Source organism: Marmota monax, unplaced genomic scaffold (assembly GCF_021218885.2).
Source record: "Marmota monax isolate L192 unplaced genomic scaffold, Marmota_monax_Labrador192_F-V1.1 WCK01_AAM20220418_F8-fsc00020, whole genome shotgun sequence".
NCBI lineage: Eukaryota > Metazoa > Chordata > Mammalia > Rodentia > Sciuridae > Marmota > Marmota monax.
In genome coordinates, this window is record NW_026692912.1 from 435,306 (window position 1) to 453,839 (window position 18,534).

Consider the following 18,534-nt stretch of genomic DNA (forward strand, 5'->3'; position numbering starts at 1 on the left):
TATGAAAGTGCTTGGCTCTGGGGAAGGGCTGACTGGCTTCACGTATTTACATGGGAAACTGAGAAGGTATGACCACTGTCACAGACGCAGGGACGGGGAGCCAGGATACTTGCTAAAATAAACCTGAGTCCCTGCTTCCCTCAGGGAAGACTGAAAGTCGCTCTCCAGCAGAGGGCCAAGACAGCTCTCCTACCACAGTGTCTTCAGTACTGACCAAAGTACCACTGAGCTCAGCCCTCTTGGTTTGGTTTTGCCTGGAAGAGCAAATAGGGGCCTACCAATTCCCCAGAAACTTTTGCCTTGAGTGCAGTGTGGCAGAGCAAAGGAAAGGAGCAAGGAAAAGCAAAACCAAAAAGAACTCAGTGTCTACAAAGAACAAACAGGTGAAATGTGTGTGTTGTGGGCTGGGGAAGAGCTAGGCAGAATCCTCAGTTCCTCGCCATCCATAGAGGCCGGGCCTCTCTGCCCACACTAAGGAAGCGCTCCACAGGCAGGAAAAGGGGTGTGGAGAGGCGAGGCCCTGCCCCAGGGGATGCTTTCTTGGCCACTTAGTGTTCTTTCCCTTCTCTCCAGGCAGCCTGCCCAGCCAAGGCCAGCCACCACCTCTGAAACAGAGAGCCATGAGGGAGAAGGGATGCAGAAAGAGAGGGAGGGAGGAGCAGAGGAGGGGGACAAGGGAGGGCAGCGGAAAGCCGAGGAGGGACGTCCTCAGGCAGGCGAGCTGGCTGGGGTTACTAGCGGTCAATGCCCTCCAGGACCCAGCTCAGGTTTCAAGATCTCCCCAGCCTTGGGCTCCACGTGAAAAGGAACCGCAGCAATCAGCAGCTTGAGAAGAGGGTGGAGAAGGCAAATTTTAAAAAGGAGAAGCAAAGAAAGAGATCACTCAGCACTGGAGGCCCAGATACTGGAGTGGCTGGGTCTCCCAGACCTGGCCATGTCAGATGAGCAGTGACTATGGCCAGGGGAGGGGTGGAAAGGCACAGAGGAGACAGGCTGGCTGTGCCTAAACTTGTCTGGCCTAAAAACCAAGACCTTGGAACATTTCTCTGCTACAAAGGGGCTGGCAACAAATATGCTCTGCTGTCTTCTAGGGTATCCTTGTGTTCTGTTGGTTTGTTCTCCCAATGCAGGGGCTCTACTTTCTTCAGGGGGTGAGATGACTGAGCCCTCTCTGGGAAGACCTTGATGTTCCAAGCTAGAGAAGGGGAAAGGCAGTGACAGGCTGCTCCCTGGTGTGACTCCCTAAGGCAGGGGCAGGAGACAGGGAGCACACAGAGATGGGGCACATGGCCTTTAGATCTCCCTGCTGGTCATCTGGGACCTGAATTAGTTTCTTTCTCTACAGTAAAGGCTTGCTGAGGAATCTCAAGGCCTGAGAGAACTCAGGCTTTGGAGTCTGGCTAACCTGGTTCGAATCTCAGTTTCAGAATTTTCCAGTTTCATGGGCTTGGGAAAGTCACTTGTTAGGCTCTCTGAGCCTCTGTATTTGTAAATGAAGGTCTACCTTCCTCCGATTGTGGGTTACGCAAGCATTAATAGCACCCAAGTGTGTTAACTACCCTAAATACTGACTCACATGTAATGCAAGAGAAAATCAGGCTGAAAATTAAATATGCTCAAAAAAAAGGTTGATAAAGTCATTATGACAATTATGTGAAGAGTTCCCAAGAGAAACCAGACTGTTTGTGGTTATGTGCCCCGAATCTTTGCAGAACGTACTAGGGAAGCCAGAGTCTTCTCTTTAGACCAATGGAAGTGATATAGCCTTAAGAACCATACGTTTCTTAAAGAATTTTACGCATGTGAATGTATACTCATTCAACCAACTCCTAAATAGCTACTGTACCCAGTGCTTTGGTTGAAAGGAATGAGACCTTTTTCAGTGTTGCCCAAAGACAGGCCCCTGTAACAAAAGAGGTGTCCTACGAAGGCACAATCCCTTCCCTTCCAAGAAGAGGTAGGCAGAGGGTAAGCAGAGTGGTGAGCCTCCAGCCCCATCTGCCATTGTAGTCTGTCAGCAGCACTGAAATCAGGGGTAGAAAGTGTCCTCATTTTTTTTCCCCACATTCATCTCCTAAGACAGTAACACACCTGCTATAATTTGAACATTGGAAAGTTCCTCTGTTGAAACTTCACCACCAATGTGATAGTATTAAGAGGTGGGACCTTAAAGAGGTAATAAGTCATAAAGGCAGAACCTTCAATATCAGGGTAGGTTATGTCCCCCTCAGTCCCTTCTGCCATGTGAGGACACAGTGTTTGTCCTTCCCATAGGATGCAGTGACAAGGTGCCATCTTGGAAACAGAAAGCAGCCCTCACCAGACACTGAATCTGCAACACCTTCATTCCGGATTTCCCAGCCTCCAGAGAAATAAATTTCTATTGTGTAAAATTTCTCAGTTTGGGGTATTTTTGTAATGGCAGTCCAAACCGACTAAGACAATACCCAGGTCTGACTGGTAGGAAAGGTTGTTGGAAGCCACTGGAATAACGACTGATGTCCACTGGTAAGAACCTGAATGGCTATAAGGAGTCTTTATCTGAAAGGCTTAAATCTGACAAATCACACTGGACAGAAGGCTGTGAGCACCCTCAGGCTGGTGGGGGAAGCCCAGGAGGAAAAGAAAGTTAATACTGAGGAGGTCACATGAGCCCAAATGAGTTCTGAACCTAAACAGAAAGACAGGAAGAAACAAGGGTCCAAATCACAATAGCTGAGAAGAGAACTTTATGCAGAGAACCCTTTGGGAAGACCAGAGAGGCAGAGAGAGGAAAGAGGAAGCCCAGAAGATAAAGGGGTGAAGAGAGGGTAAGAGTCTAAAGTAGGAAGAAACGCAGAGTCCAGAAATGAGAAAGGCTGAATCAAACAGAAGGGGGCAGAGAGAAGAAGAGCTGGGGAGAAGAAAGAGTTAGAGGCATTCAGTTCTCACAGGTGAGATGCTCTGACTAAACATGGGGCCAAGAACTCCAAACACCACATAACACAGGGCTAGAATTATCCTGCGAGGACCTGCAAGGTCCAGGGAACAAAAGGAAGGAAAGAAAGATGGGTCTACAAATTAGGGACTGCAATGGAATTTTGTCCAGGGCTGGTCTAGGAAGAATTGTTAATATACATAATGTACAAATAGCTTAATTTTTCCTAATTTCTAAAATTAATAACACTTGTTAAAGACATGGTAGTATTTTGTGGGCAGAGAAAGAAAGGTGATTCATATTTACTAAGCCTTGGACACCTTATATTATTCTCCAGAATCCCTAAAGCAAGATTATAAGAAAGGTATTATTACTCCCATGTCTCACGCAAGGAAACAGATCTGGAAGTTAACATCTTGCTCAAGGTCACAGAACCAGAGAGTGGCATATTTCAACACAAACAGCTTCAGCTACAAAGCTTTGGTCCCTTCCACTTTATTAGCAATTAAATGAATTTTTCACTCTCTAAAAATGCTTAATTGAAAGCTAGTATTGCTGCCCACATTTCCTGGTGTTGGATGACATGACAGCATAGCAGAAAGAGGCTGAGCTTGGAGTCACACAGACCTGGATTCAATTTACAACTTTACTCTGTGGTCCGGGGTGGCAGACAGAACCCTTTAAAGCCTCAGTTTCATGGTCAATAAAATGGGGATGATACCACCAACCCGTTGTTTTAAGCCTTTAATTAAATAATCCATTTAAGACATAAAACAGCATCATTACCTGGTGCAACCTGGTCTGTTGTACAAAGAGTCGCTCTAAGATTGTCTTTTTGTGCCTCAATGCAACAGTGATGGAAGAATGAGAAATGGGGAAGCTCTCAGCAAGAAATAAACTGGACCCCCAGGGGCTCTTTGCCACCTATGGGGTAAAGAAATCTTACACTGGAAAAGCAGGGGACATGCAACACTGTTTTTGATGTTAACAATTCAAAAAAGTTTTAAAGCAATCTGATATTGGTGGGGTACATGCCGTTCTGTAATTGAATGCAATTGTGTTTTCTATTCTCGTCTGGGTAAAGCTGACCTTTGATTTGATTTAGTTCAAGCAATATTTCAACACTGCAGTGGAGCGCTGCACCCCCCTGCTTACAGCCCAGCTGGGGCCAGGCTCCTGCCCTGATGAAAACCAATGGCCTGTACTCAGGGACACAGCCCTGGCTTTGACAGGTCTGGGAAAACCTTCTCATGGTAGGTGGAAAGGTTTCAAACCATGAAATTCTTAAGGCCTCCATCCTAAACTTTTGACAAGTGCACGCAGAATATGAATTGCAACCACCCAAAGATTTCAAGGGATTTCCATTTTGATGACAAATTCTAACACATATGTCATCAGATCTCCCTATGAGATGACACATGGGGTGGGTACCCAAGGACAGAAAATGAAGTTTAGAACTATAACCTCAACTTCAGCCGCTGCTTGAATGGAATGAGGGACTTCAGGCAAGAAAGGAGAAGTGGCTATGAGTCACAGGAAGTTCGTTATAGATGGGCCTTGGGACATGTTACCGGTCCCCGTGCCTGTTACCCATAGAACCAGGAAGGGGAGGAAGTCTGGCCCTCTGTCTCCTTTCTCACCACAGCCTGTTCATACCCAGTGCCCTGTGACCCCTCAGAGAAGTTTCTGGCTCTCCCGGGCAACTCTCTTTAGGATATAATAAACAGCACAGCACTTAAGACTAGAACTCTGTTCCTATTGTGGCCCCTTGCTAGCTGTGCTTTCTTAGGCAAGTTACTTAGCCTTTCTGAACTTCAGCTCCTTCATTTGAGTAGAAAAAAAATTAAATCCCCTACATTCCATGATGACTGTGAAAATGCAGTAAATCAAGGCAGAAGCCTAGTAGTAACCATGTACTAAGTGCTTTCCCCTTCTTAATACATTTATTTGCTAAACCATCCCCAAGGAAGGTGCTGTTATCTCATTTTGGGGAAACTGAGATACAGAGAGGTTATGAAATTATCCAAGGGCAAGTAGCTGGTAAGCAGCACCCAGAGGCAGGATTTGAACCCTGGCAGCCTCGTTGCCATGTCAATTCACTAAATTGTACAGCCTAGGGGATATTTACACCATGTTAATTTTATAGCCCTATCTTCAAATGCTGACCACAGCCAACTACCTTGCCATGTCACCACATCCACTGGCCCTCTGGAACTCATATCTTCTAGGCTTTCAAAGATTAAAGCAGAATCAAAGGCCCATACCATGATTTCTAGGTGTTACCTAGATTGACAGGCAGAAAACTATGACCCTTTTCCCTAAGTCAAGTCCAGCAAAACTTGTACAACAACCTTGAATTGAGCACCATTAGAAAGGTCAAACAAGCCAGATTGTATGCTGAATATATGGAAAATGGCAACCACTCCATTGACTCAACACAAAACCTAGCTGAAGAGATAGAAAAATCAGGATGTTGGGATCCATATGGCGCTGCCCTTCAATAAACACCATTTATTGGATGAAGCTGGAGAATACCATGCTAAGTGAAGTCAGCCAATCCCCCAAAAAACAAATGCTGAATGTTTTCTCTGATATAAGGAGGCTGATTCATAGTGGGGTTGGTAGGGGGAGCATGGGAGGGTTAGACGAACTCTAGATAGGGCAGAGGGATGGGAGGGGAAGGGAGAAGGCATGGGGTAGAAAAGACGGTGGAATGAAATGGACATCATTACCAAAAACATGAATGGTGTGAATATACATTGTATACAATCAGAGATATGAAAAATTGTGCTCCATATGTGTAATATGAATTGTAATGCATTCTGCTGTCATGTATAAAAAATTAGAATAAAAATTTTTTTAAAAAAATGCCATGTAGAGTACAATTCTCATGGAAAGTGCCATTCACATGCACCATGGGGTACATGCACATCCAGAAATGTATAACTTGCCAGCCTTGGGTATAGCTGGAAAGCATCCTTCAGCTGACGCATCTACCCTCATGGCCAAATTCCACAGGTGCAGAAAATGATCTGCAATCCCACAAAGTAACCAATGGTCTTCTGTAGTTAAAAGGTGTCTGTGTTGCCCTAACTTGGGACAGGGCCAGACACCTGTAAAAACTAAGAGCCAAGATCTTGGCTGAGTCCTACTCATAGGGGAGATTGGCTATCTGGCATCCTGCCATATCACAGAACCCAAGGCCCTATCCATATGGTCACAGCGATAAAAGATGGAAAAACTCCACAGGACCCATAAACGCTCAGGAACTATCCCCAGATCAGCATAAGCAATGGTGAGACTCGTAGAGCCACCATGGGGGACACAGCAATGGACAAGAGCCCAGCTAATTATGGAAACAGGGGGTAGGGGATTTGAGGAACTTCCTAGAGAGACCGAGAGGATGGATGATCCACCCCAGAGAGGCGAGAAGCCTCAGCCCCAGCATATGCATTTTCCAACTTCCAGGGCTAGCAGAAAGCCCTGACCGCTACACAGAGGTACCCACTCAAGTGGGGCCTGTGTCCATGGAGCCACCTGGAGTTGAAGGGGAGCCTGAAGTCAAGATTCCAGGATTTGGGAGAGGAGCAAGCACTGGGACAAATGGATGCCTGAGCAGAAATGCTCAGCAGGAAGCAGGGTAATGAGACCATTAGGCATCACTAAGCAATGCACTTGGAGTCACTGAAAAGGAAAAGTAGCAGTAAAGACATTACAGACAAAAGGACACCTCCTTTTCCAGCCCCATCCTGATTCTGGAAGCACCAGCCCCACCAGGAAGGCCTTAGCTTGGGCCAGTTTCTGCTATTAATCCCGCCTGGAAAGGACAGATTCATCGGAGCAGGGACACAGTGAGGCAGGTGGCTGTGGGTGGAGAATGAGGCTGAAGGGCAGGGCCAGGGAGAAGGCTGAGGAAGGAGCCAGTTCTTCCTCCTTCCCAGTGTCCTGGCAGGAGTAGATGCAGGTTTGTGAGGCCCAGAAATGACACAATGTGGGGGCAGACTTTATGAAAGAATGTGTAAATACATTGCTAAGACTCCTCAGAGCAGGTTGCAAGGGGGCCATGAAAGTGAAACAGTTTCCCAGTAAATGCACGTTATGCCTCTGGGTTCAAGGTAAAGTTCTGAAAAATAAACTTTGTGAAAGAAAGAAAGTTGAGACTGTTCTAAGAATTTCTATTACTAGTATTAACTTTGAGCCCTGCTGACCTGGGTTCATACAAGGGAATCAATTCTAATATTACATGTGCTGGATTTTCTTATTTTTGTAACCAATTTCACCTGACCCTTTCAACACTGTGTGAAGGAGAAAGGGCAGCTATTTTATTTTCTCTTAGCTTCATCCCATGAAGATGAACTGATTGCCTACCCTACCTGCTATTGTGCTGTGCCTGGGATAAAACCAGAAAAAGGGCCTATGAAGGGGACAGAGTCTAGAGGTCAGGCACACGGTTTGGTCCTGACTGTCCTCCCAAGTTTCCAAGCATCTTTGGGTTGTTTTGCCAAATCTCAATTTTGAGGCAAGGAAACCTGAGGCCCAGAGAAGGTAGTCCAGGCAAAGTGTAGCCAAGGCCAAGGTCAAACAGCCAGGAACAACAGGGAAGTGGAGCAGCTCAGACTTATAATTATGAGTCAACTACGGGTTAGGAGCTCTCTACCAGATAGCCACAGAAATCATCTCATTTAACGTTCAACCATCCTCAGGATAGCTAATCTCCACATTTTAGGTAAATAGAGCACCAGAAATAATCTAAACCTGCCAAAGGTTCATATTTAATGAGGGATAGAGCTTGAATTTGTTACCAAAACAATCTTTACACAGGGCTCAAAACTCTTTCTTTTACCAGTATTTTCCAGTCTTCAATGATTCACAAATTATTCTCGCAAACTTTACCATATCCATGTAAGATGATGTTTTCTTTAATTATCTTTCTTCCTATTTAACATCCTTTTTAGTAACAATATCTATGAAACTACAGTCTAAGTTGGAATTAACAGATATCATCCATGCACTGCCTGAAATCATCTCAGCTATCACTCAGAACTCACTCAGAGAAGTGAGTTCTTTGTTGATCTCCATCTCACAGGATCAGAATCTAGACATTTCTAGGGTTTCTGAAAATTAAGCCATTTTTTGTATTTCCTTGGAGCTGCAGTCATGACAGGAATTTAAGAAGAATGAATTCTTCTTACACTGACTCCCAGACATCAATGGTTCACCCCTCAACCTTGTGGTTATTCTCTGGTTCAGAAATAAGATGACCAAAAAGTTCACCAAAAAGTTCTCATGATAAGAAAACTAGGTTAGCCACCTCTGTTAGCCTCCTTTCTTGGGCTTCTCATGAGTACAACTTCCAGAACAATTAGAAGATTCGTCTATGAATTAATTCTTCAAAACTCGAGGCCTTCCCAAATGGAAGATTATCACAACAGCACATGATAGCACTGTAGAAGGAGAACTGCATGGGCAACAGGGGTGTACAAACTTGGAGAAGTCACCTCACCTTTTAGGATACGATTACTCTCCACAACAGAAGTTTTACATTGTTTTGTACATCTCTCTATCTCAGCATCTTGAACAGCGATTGGCATGGTTGAATGATTGAATCAATCAACCCATTTATCTATGAATGAATTAAACAGCCTCTAAGGTCTCTTTCAAAAGATGGAAATTAAAAGGATGTTCTAGTCCAGGAAACCATGAGATTAGAAGAGAGTATTTGAGGAGAGACTTCCATATCCACAACTTATCTGTGGATAGTCCACTGGATTCAGCAGATGTATGTTGAAGAAAAGGTAAATCCTCCAAAAACAGGACCCAGTGACACCAACACTGGTAACAAGGAAAGCTGGTAGTTCTCTAAGATTCTAGGGGTAGTGTCTGAAGCGTTTGATAATCTCCAGGCAACTGATCCAAGCCTCAAACCTTGGTCCTAGAGTAATCAATGACTTGAATGAGAACAAAGAGAGTTATTCATCATATTCCTAGACAACAGGACACAAGCAGCAACAGATGTAACACATGGAAAAATCAGAATGTAAAATAGTTGAGGTAGGATTAGATGGCACAGGGAATCTAAAATGGAAATTAGAAAAGATACATATTCTTCCTTTAGTTCAATAAGTCAACTGCACAATTTAGAAAAGGAGAACAAGCCACTTGCAATTCTGTATTTAAAAGAATCTGCCATTTTGGTTGGCCACACATGGGTTATGAGTCAATGGGTACGGTGAATGCCAAAGAGCCTAATGCAATCTCAGATTGCGTGAACAGAAGCAAAGCACTTAGAACAAAGGAGCCAAAAGTCCCTTTCTCTTCCACACCAGAATACTTTTGTAATTTCTGGTAAACTTTAAGAAGAAGATAAACACAATGGAGACATCATCAGAGAACAGGCAGAAATTTGGAAGGAAAAGCATTCCAAAAAAGAATGGAGGACATTTAGCCTAGAAAATTCAAAGGCTCCAGGAAGAAAGGAAAAAACAGTAGAGCCGTCTTCAACTTTCCAAGGAAAGTAAAATTGGACTTGTTCCCTTGGAATGATAACATGGTAGTGAATATTTTCTGATAGAGCTGTTGACACCAAAATGCACTTCGTCCTGAGACATAGGTCACTATTTCAGGAAATGATATGTGCGGTAGAGAAGGTGAACCAGGGCAGAGCTCCGGACCAGATCATCTCCAAGGATCTTTCCAGCTCTGAGAGGAATGGTACATAGGGTGAAGCCCATCATGCTAGGACCAGGGTGTCAGAGCAGATAAACACACGCCCAAAGGGATCAAAACTGACATTTCCCCAATGCAGATTTTCTCTGAAACAGAGTGCTATTCAAAATCAATACACATTCACTGAATTCCTCTAGGAAGAAAGAAGTAGCAAGACTGTGCATTACCCAGTAGAACGAGATCTGGCTTTTCATTGCAACACAAAGGAAAGAAGATGGTAGGAACTGAAGAAGTACCTGCAGGGCGGTAAAGGGGACAAGCTGGAGAAGAGGGAGGAGCAGGAGACGTTCTCTCTGTACAGCCATGCATTCTCCTCTCCAACCTAACTCATATCTCCTATTGCTCAAAGGAGAAAAATAGTTCCATTTCTAAGGTTGTCTCTACTAGATCTGAAAATGCTGGACAACTCAGGCCATCAGACAATTTCAATAGCCCCATGGATTGAGGGGCAGAAGAGCTCAACCAGAAGGTCAAAAGGCATCACTGTCATCTAAGAGTAACACGGGCTCCTGCTTATTGAGCATCTCCAAAGTGCCAGACATTGTATTGGGTTTTACATGTTACATTGCAAGAATAGGTGTTATTTTATAGCTGAAAAAAAATTAAGTCTTAAAGAGATCTGTGATCTGAGATGCCAACAATCCAAAACAATCATAGTTCGTATTCACTGAGTACTTCCTAGGTGTCAAATCGTATTTTCAAGCAATAAAATGTTTTATCTCATTTATGCCTCCTAACAATCCTAGATAGGTTATCTGTTATCTCCTTTTTACAGATAAGAAGAAATGTCCCAAAAGGGGCTAACCAACGTATTCGCAAAGTCACATAGCTACAAAGCAAAGTATGCTCACACTCTTTCCTCTGTGACACACTGTCCCTGGGTGGTACAAGAAATAACCCAGCTCTACCCTTGGTCAACCAGATAGGGGCCCTCTAGTACATCAGGAAGGACTGAGGCTTTGACCAGTGGCCTGCAGGTCAAGGAAACAGCACCCAGGGTGATCCATCCATAGAGTCAGCAATGGTCCAGTGGGAAACCACTTATAGCCGACCCAGGGGCCCAAGTACAGCCACATTTCTCCACTGTGGAGCAACACATCCTCTGTACCATCCCCAAGACAGCTTTGCTTCCCTTTGTCATCAGGTCCCATTTTGCCCACTGCCTCTTCCTGCCCAAGGAGAATACACCTCTGTCTGCCCAAGAAAAATCTGGTTTAAACTCTATACCATTTTTTTCTTTTGCAAAATGAATCACAAACTGGGAGCCCCTCAGCAAAAGTCAACTTACTCCATTCTCTCCTCGGACACCAAAAAAAAAAAAAAGTAAAAAGTACCTCCCTGGAACAGAGGCAGCGGTTGGCCCATGCTGGCCAGGACTGTTCATCCCTGACACGGTTTGGAACCACTGTCCATGGTGATAACAAAAAGCCAACCGGCTTTCACTAGACTTCATTATTGCTTCTGAATCCTCTAGATCATCATGCCTTTCTTGCCTGCCCTCAGTGGACTGTTCTCACTGGCCTCTGTCCCTTGGCAGGCCACAGACTGGGAGGTTGCACTGTGACTTCTTCGGCCAATGCCTGGGTCAGCAGACCGCCTGCTCCTCGGACACTTCAGTGGCATGCAATAAACCGCCTGGGCACTTACCAGATCAGAGGGAAAGATTTCACTTTTTAAAGATCAGAGTTCAAATGCCTAACAGACTAAATCAAATGACTACAGGGAAGATAAATTGCCTTTTCCTTTAAGAAGTAAACACTCAACGTTCCCTTACCTGTATCAAGTTGCAACTCTCACTGCTTATATACACAGAAGCATCCCCTGTCTGTAAATATGTCCATTCACAGCAACCATATGACTGGCCCAACTCAAAAAAAAAAAATGCAGTTGGCAGCAACCTGCACCCCTAACTCCCTCTCACCAAGCCTGTGCTGTCCTGTCTAGGGATTTCTCTTCCCAGAGAAGGCCAGTCCATTCACTGTGGCAACCAGCTTCCCTAGTTTTGTTTCTAGTGCCTCCCTCAGCTCAGAGAAGCCCTAGCTCCCAGCCAGTGATGAGAAAAACCTCTTAAAGAAGAGCTAAAAGGAACAAGCCCCAGGCCACCACGGCAGGCCAATGTCCAATTCCAAAGGCTACGCAGGAAGGCTCTGCTTACTTGGACTGGAATTCTTGATCTGCTGTAATGTCCTCAGAACTTTGTGTATGTCTTTCATGCTGGTGTCTCTCTGGCTGTATAAAAGAAGCCTCCGAGCGTCTGAGAACAGGCGAGATACACTGTAAAGAGTACAAGAAAAGTGGAAAAGCCCTGGTTAGGTCAGCTGCTGCTTCGAGAAAGTGACTACCATCCACCTGCCCCAGCCTGGTTTCCAGGCCCTCTACAGGCCAATGCCATCCTCTCCCCTTGCCTGGCCTCACTAACAACCTGTGCTCCCACCCACCATCCCTGCCTCAAGATGCCCTTCCTATGACCCAAATCAACCTCAAAGGCCCAGCCCATCTCTCTCTCTCTCTCTCTCTCTCTCTCTCATACACACACACACACACACACACACACACACACACACACCAGCGTGCCCCCAGGGCAGACTTATCTACAAGGCACAGTGAGCTCACGATAATCTTAAAGGATCATGAAAATGGTTTCGCTTTTTATAAAAATCAAAATTTTAAATGAATATAATAAGAAAGCACATTTGGTAATGAATCTACCTGGATTATATTTGCTTTTATGCCAACAGTCATAAAATGGAATTTTTAATATTTTTTTCACAGACGAAAGGGCCCGTGAAGGCCCCAAAGCCTGTGGTCCATGATCTTTATAATGTGGCTCTGCCTGCCCCAGCTGCCGCTCCCTCAGAATTGTCTTCAAGTGGGTCCTTAGCACACTCTAACTCATGTCAAGGTTCCAGATATCTCAAGAATCTTCAATGGCTCATTTGTTAGATGCTTTATTAATTTCATACTTATGTCCACATTGAAGCCAGGAATATAAACCCAAGGTAGAATCCTGTGCTCAGGATCTCCCACCCAGGAGAGAAAGACCTGCAGACACAGTGACACTGAGGACTGAGACGCAGTGAAAGAGGTAAGAGCATGGATCTGAGAACATAGAAAAGGGCTCTGCCAGTCTGGATCTGAAGCTCCTTGGAGGTCACAACCCATCCAGGGGGCACCTTGGTGCCTGCCCCTGCACCCTAAATCTAGAACCAGCCATTTGAGATGTGCAGTAAATACTGCTGAGTGAGGCAGATTAACTATGAGATGGTGCCAGTGCACTGTGTGTCCCTTCACTACTTACCAGTCTTTGTGCAGAAGAACAGCCTCCAACCAGACAGCTTAGGTTACATATTACTGTTACTCCAAAAAGACATCAAAGTAAGGTCCCACAGTCTTAAATCCTGGCAGTGAGCCTCCCTTCCCTCATTCTGCAGACTTTTCCACACAAACCTTTACAGAAGCAACTTTGCTCAAATCCAGCCATTCATAACTCTCCAGAGAGCAAGAAGGGAAGGATAAGTATTCACTGACAAGTCTGAGAAAGAAAACCTGATCTGGTACTTACATGGACTTGTTAAAGTTTCCAACAACCCCTGGAGCCTCACCAGGGGTTGGATAACGGAAACAGGGGTTGTTGGCATTACAGATAATCCCCTGAACCCAAGGAAGTGTTCCTGCAGAGGGCATGGCTTTATTTGGAAAGTGACCTGTTGAAATCAAGGAGAAGAAAAAAACACACGGAGAAATATTAATTCCTTGAAGCCATTTTGAGACTCCCCCCACCCAATACTTTGTCCCATATTCTGTGTGTCCCATTCCCCTCATCCCAGAGACCTGCCTCCTCTGGATTAATCTGACCCTGAGCTGGAAACCTGGTATCAGATAATGGTTCTTGATCTACATGGCATGTCTGTAGAGTGGGATTCACAACATCAGCCTTGGAGAAGTAATGAGAGGAGTAGATTAGACCATGCACAGGAAGTGCCGGCCAAGTAGCAAGTGTTTTGCCACCATTTGTTCACCTTGGACCACCAGACGGGTCTGGGGGATGACCTAGTCCAATTTCTTTACACTCTGAGAGGAAGTTATAGCAAGACAGACAGCCAATGAAGAACCCTCAAGGAGCACAACTAGGAGCGGAACCTGCATCTCCATGATCCCAGGCCCAGCCCCCTCCTCACACTGTGGCCTTCTTTGTAATCTACTCCACAGTTCCCTCTGGTACTCTCCTTGGTTGCCAGATGTCTGTCAGTTTGCTCCTCTGCCAGCTCCAAAGCTTCTCAAGGGCACCTCGAAAACATGCTGACTTGGGGGCAGATGTCATCCATGAAGCTACTTTTGTTTCGCTGCTATTGTTTTGTCACTTGTCAAAATAAGGAAGCCCCATCCACCAGGTGAGCTCCTCACCTGCCTCTCCCCTCATCGTGGGAGCTTCTTACAAACAGGATGAATGGGCATGTCTGGGCTGGCTCCGAGGTCTTGAAGGCCCAGGTTGGCATGTGGCAGTCACCCACGGATACTGCTTATGGGGATCAAGATAAATGTGCCCTGGATCAGGGACTCTTAACCCAAGGGCCTATTTATGTTTGAACAAAAAGGCCAGGGCTGCAGCTATCCTCAGATTCTCAGGATTAACTGTGACCCTCGAAGAGTTGGCAGCCATTAAGAACCACAGCTTTAGGTAGTGAAGAGCTTGTAGTTTCACAGACTTCTGGGTCAGACCAACTGGGCTTCACATTGGGTCCCTGCAACTTGCTAAGCAACAACTTTGGTCAAGTCCCTGACAGACCCCCTAATCCTCTGTTTTCTCATCTGTAAAATGGTGATAAAAATGCATGTGTTAAGTATTATATGAGCTCTTCTAGGTAGAGCACTTTGGCAAAGTGCCTAGCACGGAACAAAAACTCAACAAATAGGTCTGTGCAGACTCTGGAGGCCCTGTGGTGTGAGCCTGCAGTAGTAGTTCCTCTGCTGTTGCCAAACCAGAATACTCCTTCAGTCTCACAGCTACCTTCTTCCTCCAAAGTAGGACCCTCATTTTATTCATCCTTCTATTTTCATGCAAATGGGCTAACAGAGGCTTCCCAGAAGTTAACCCAAAGCCAGAGCTTGCTGCACTTGGCATGTTCGAATCAGGGGCCTTCTATCTTTCTTCTCTCCATACTCCAACCAGAGACAACATCCAAAGCAAGGATCCAATCCCTGCAGTCACTCTCTGCAGGGACTCTGGCCTGTTGAACATTTACTTAGTTAATCTCTTTATCTCCCTGTTAACAGTTCAAGGAAAATCAAACAAAGCCCCTTGCCTAAGTCAGCTGCTCCTCATTCAGAGATTTATGTAATCCAGTCAAATACTCCAAGGACCCAGGGATTCTCCCCTTTCAACTCCGGAAGATACTGGAACTGAGAACAGATAGGTTCAGCCAAAGGCAGCACAAGGCCCTGAGGTATTTGGGGCTGTCCTTCCGTGGGGGAAGCAAAGGCCCTTTCTGGCATGTTGTCTTCTATCTCATTTGCAAACAAAGCAAGATGAGGACTAGGCACTGGGTGCACAGGATGACAGCATAAGGGACTCCTAGGACCCAGGGAAGTTAATGGGACCTTGATGACTAGGGCTGAACCGAGGTTTTATGGGGAAGAATTGTATCACCAGCCCTTTGTTCCCAAGGACAGAGTCTTCTCAGGAGAATGAGAAGCACACTGTCCTGGGCTCCCCTAGTAAGTAACCCAAGCACACTCCTCCCACTGCAAAGACAAGACACGTCCATGCACTTCACTTTAGCTTTCAACCTGCCTTTCTAACTAGGTCCCTAGGAAGGTAGTGAGAACAGGAAGGACATGGATGGATGGGCAAAGTCTCATCTGTCTTCCATATGTTCAAGAATTTCACAGATTTCCAAAATTCTATGGTCTGGGGTCAGAGGGCTTTGGGTCAGAATTCAACGACTTACTCTAGATTACAACCCCACTGCACAGCAGAGGCAGCATCCACACAAACCCCATTTGTCAGGTGCCAAAGTCTGTGCCAATTCCATTACACTACCTTCCCTCTTTGTGATCATTCCAGAAAGAGAACTGCCCAGGGGATGAAAATGCTGAGCACGCCCTGAAACATACTTCTGTGGGGCTCAGGGTAATGTTTAAATAAAACCAAATATCCATTTGCTAATCAACCTCTCTTTGAGATTGTAAAAGAGAAAGTAGAATTACCTCACAGGCCCATAAATTGAGTATAGATTTCATTAGATGTTCCATTCCTTTCTGGTGAAGTAAGAAAATCATGCCTGAGGGAGAGTTCTTCAGTTGTGTGTGTGTGTGTATGTGTGTGTGTAACTTGAATATGTATGATGGTGTATTAGCAAATTAGCATGTAAATAACTTCTGCTCTGTGCTGTGAGAGATGAGGCCAGACCAAGAGAAAAAATTAAAAGTAGCCTTGGCCTCCACAGCTTTCCTAGGAGAACAGAGTCCTATAAATTTATGGGTCTGGTGGGAGATATAGATACAGTTGGCTAGTGGCAAGAAAAGTCCCTAGAACAGTGGAGCTGAGGACTCAGCTAAACGCCTACATAAATGTCGGTCCTTTAGACTTGGACTGCTCTGCCATGTCAATCTACCCATTGAGCCATGCCACAGAGAAAGACTATGGCTGTGGGTGACAACACAGACAACAATAATATGACAGGGGTATTATTATTGCCTCCTTTACAAGAAAGTAAAGTTACTCGCCCACCATGTAAGCCTAGTGAATGCTGTGCCAGGATTCAAACCCAGAAAACCATGCATTCTTCATCACTTCTCACTGTAAAGGGCTGTCCTTCAAAACACATGACTGAGAGACGACCTGAACTGATTCCATCTCTATCCTTATTACCAAGTCCCTGCATCTGTGTGAGTCCTAACTTACTTAGCAAGAAATTGAAACAAATGATAATAAAGTCTAGGGGGTTGTGACTGAATCAAATGAAATAATATCAGTCAAATAATATCAGTCAGATGTTCTGCACAAAGGCTACTTAAAAATATATGTTCTATAATTTTAACTGCATGTTTAAGACATTAATACAGTGGTAAAGACCAGCAGGACCAAAGAGAGCAGTGCCTTAAGGATGCTTTTTAGTGGCCACTGTCTGAACTCTATTTATAAAGTAAAGTTACTTTATTTTCATGATTTAAAAATGTATGAAACAGATGGTAGCGATTGTTGTCATTACTCTTATCACTATTCACTAGGGATCAAAATCAAACTATTAGAAGACTAGATGTTCTGTGCCAAGCTATTTGTGTTGTTTCCTGGAGTCTTTGGGAAAGGTAAACTCAGACCATGTTTATTGCCTGAATTTTTCATGGGAGAAGTGAGTCTCAGGCATGACCCACAGGTACTCACATTCATGTTGTTCGTAGGGTGGGTAGCTCAGCCGAACAGAGATTAGGATCAGGAAGATAAACAGAGGCCAGGCCACTTCCAGCAAGAGCTGACACTGAGTAGGAAATAAGACAGAGCAATGTGAATTCAAAAAGTAGTGATACCCAACACTACTGGGTTCTGAAAAATCCACAGAGAAATTCATTAACAATTGACCATCTTCTGCAGCCTCTCCTTCCATGAGCTTTGATAACACTGAACTGTCTGCAGGTCTCACCTTGTAACATTCCATTCCACACCTTTGTGCATGGCTTAAGTCAGGAAAGATGCTTCCCTGCCAGCTTCATCAGGCTCATTTCTATTTAGTCTTCAAGACTCAACCATGGTGTCCTTTACTAATTCTCAGTTTGAGAAGCCCAGTCTCCTGGGCTCCCCCCAGTAACCCAGGCACACTCCTCCCAGTGCATCTCTATGAGCCCTTGAAGTCACCTGTTTGCATCACTGGCTTCCCCACCATAGCCTTAACATCACACTGGGAATATTTTCCATTGCAGAAAATATTCTCTTAAAATATGGCTCTTAATGGCCACTTCATATTTCCATTCTATGACAAGATCATAATTTAACCTTTCTGCTACTGCTGGTACTTCAGAGTGTTTAATGGAGGGTTTGTTTTGTTGATTATTTGTTGTTGGATTTTTTGCTGTTTCAAATAATTGACTTTTAATTTCCCAAGAACTTTGATATGGTTTCCATTAAACTCATCATTAAATCTTCTTTGGGGAAGGAAATACAAGATGATAACCATGTATGTTCTAGGGTGATAAGAGCACGTGTGACTTTTTAAAAAAAATGCCTTCTTATTGTTCTAAATTTTCCACAATAACCCTGTATTAGTTCTCTAATTGAAAAAAAAAAAAAAAACACTATCACCATAAAACTATAAAGGCAAGTGGATCCATCTCTGGAAGAAAACACTCTGACTATGGGGTTACCAAGACCAAGATAGGGTTGGCCTTGCTAAATATTTCTGTAAATAATCCCCCAAAGACAAAACACACTGAAATGTCCAAGCTTGCAAATGACATTCAGCTTCTTCCCTTTTATTTCATACCAATTTTTATTAATGTCTCTTTATTTCATACTAATTTTTAAGTCAATATATATGTATATCACAATATCACATTGCCCCCCTTAAATATATACAACTTTTATCTGTCAATTACACCTCAATAAAGCTGGAGGGAAAAAAGAAAACTATCCTTTCTGCCAGAACAAAGCCGTGACACTCAAAATAAACATCTCTACCAACTGAGCTGGAAGTCCCTCCTCTGGATGGTACTCAGATCCCCAGGTACTCTGTGCCTTTATCAGCTCTTGGCATAGCAGGGCTATAGTCATATAGGAGCTTCTACTCCAGTGTCACTTGCTGCTCACTAAGTCTGCCCCATGATAAAGGCTTAAAAGTGTTTCTTGGGTGAGAGAATGAACCAAAGTTTATAAAATAATGAAGATGAAAACATAAATC

The 18,534-nt window shown here is 44.4% G+C and overlaps 1 protein-coding gene across 3 annotated transcripts in view; it reads right to left on the minus strand.

Annotated features, from left to right (window-relative positions):
* Positions 1 to 18,534, minus strand: part of Abca1 (ATP binding cassette subfamily A member 1) — a 134,909-nt gene that overhangs the window by 86,155 nt on the left and 30,220 nt on the right. For all 3 annotated transcript variants that reach the window (XM_046451511.2, XM_046451512.2, XM_058581593.1), the window contains 3 exons: positions 17,028 to 17,121; positions 13,206 to 13,347; positions 11,799 to 11,917 (listed from right to left, as the gene is read on the minus strand). In XM_046451511.2, coding sequence (XP_046307467.1) covers positions 11,799 to 11,917; positions 13,206 to 13,347; positions 17,028 to 17,121 — 355 coding nt within the window. The remainder of the gene's footprint in view (positions 1 to 11,798; positions 11,918 to 13,205; positions 13,348 to 17,027; positions 17,122 to 18,534) is intronic.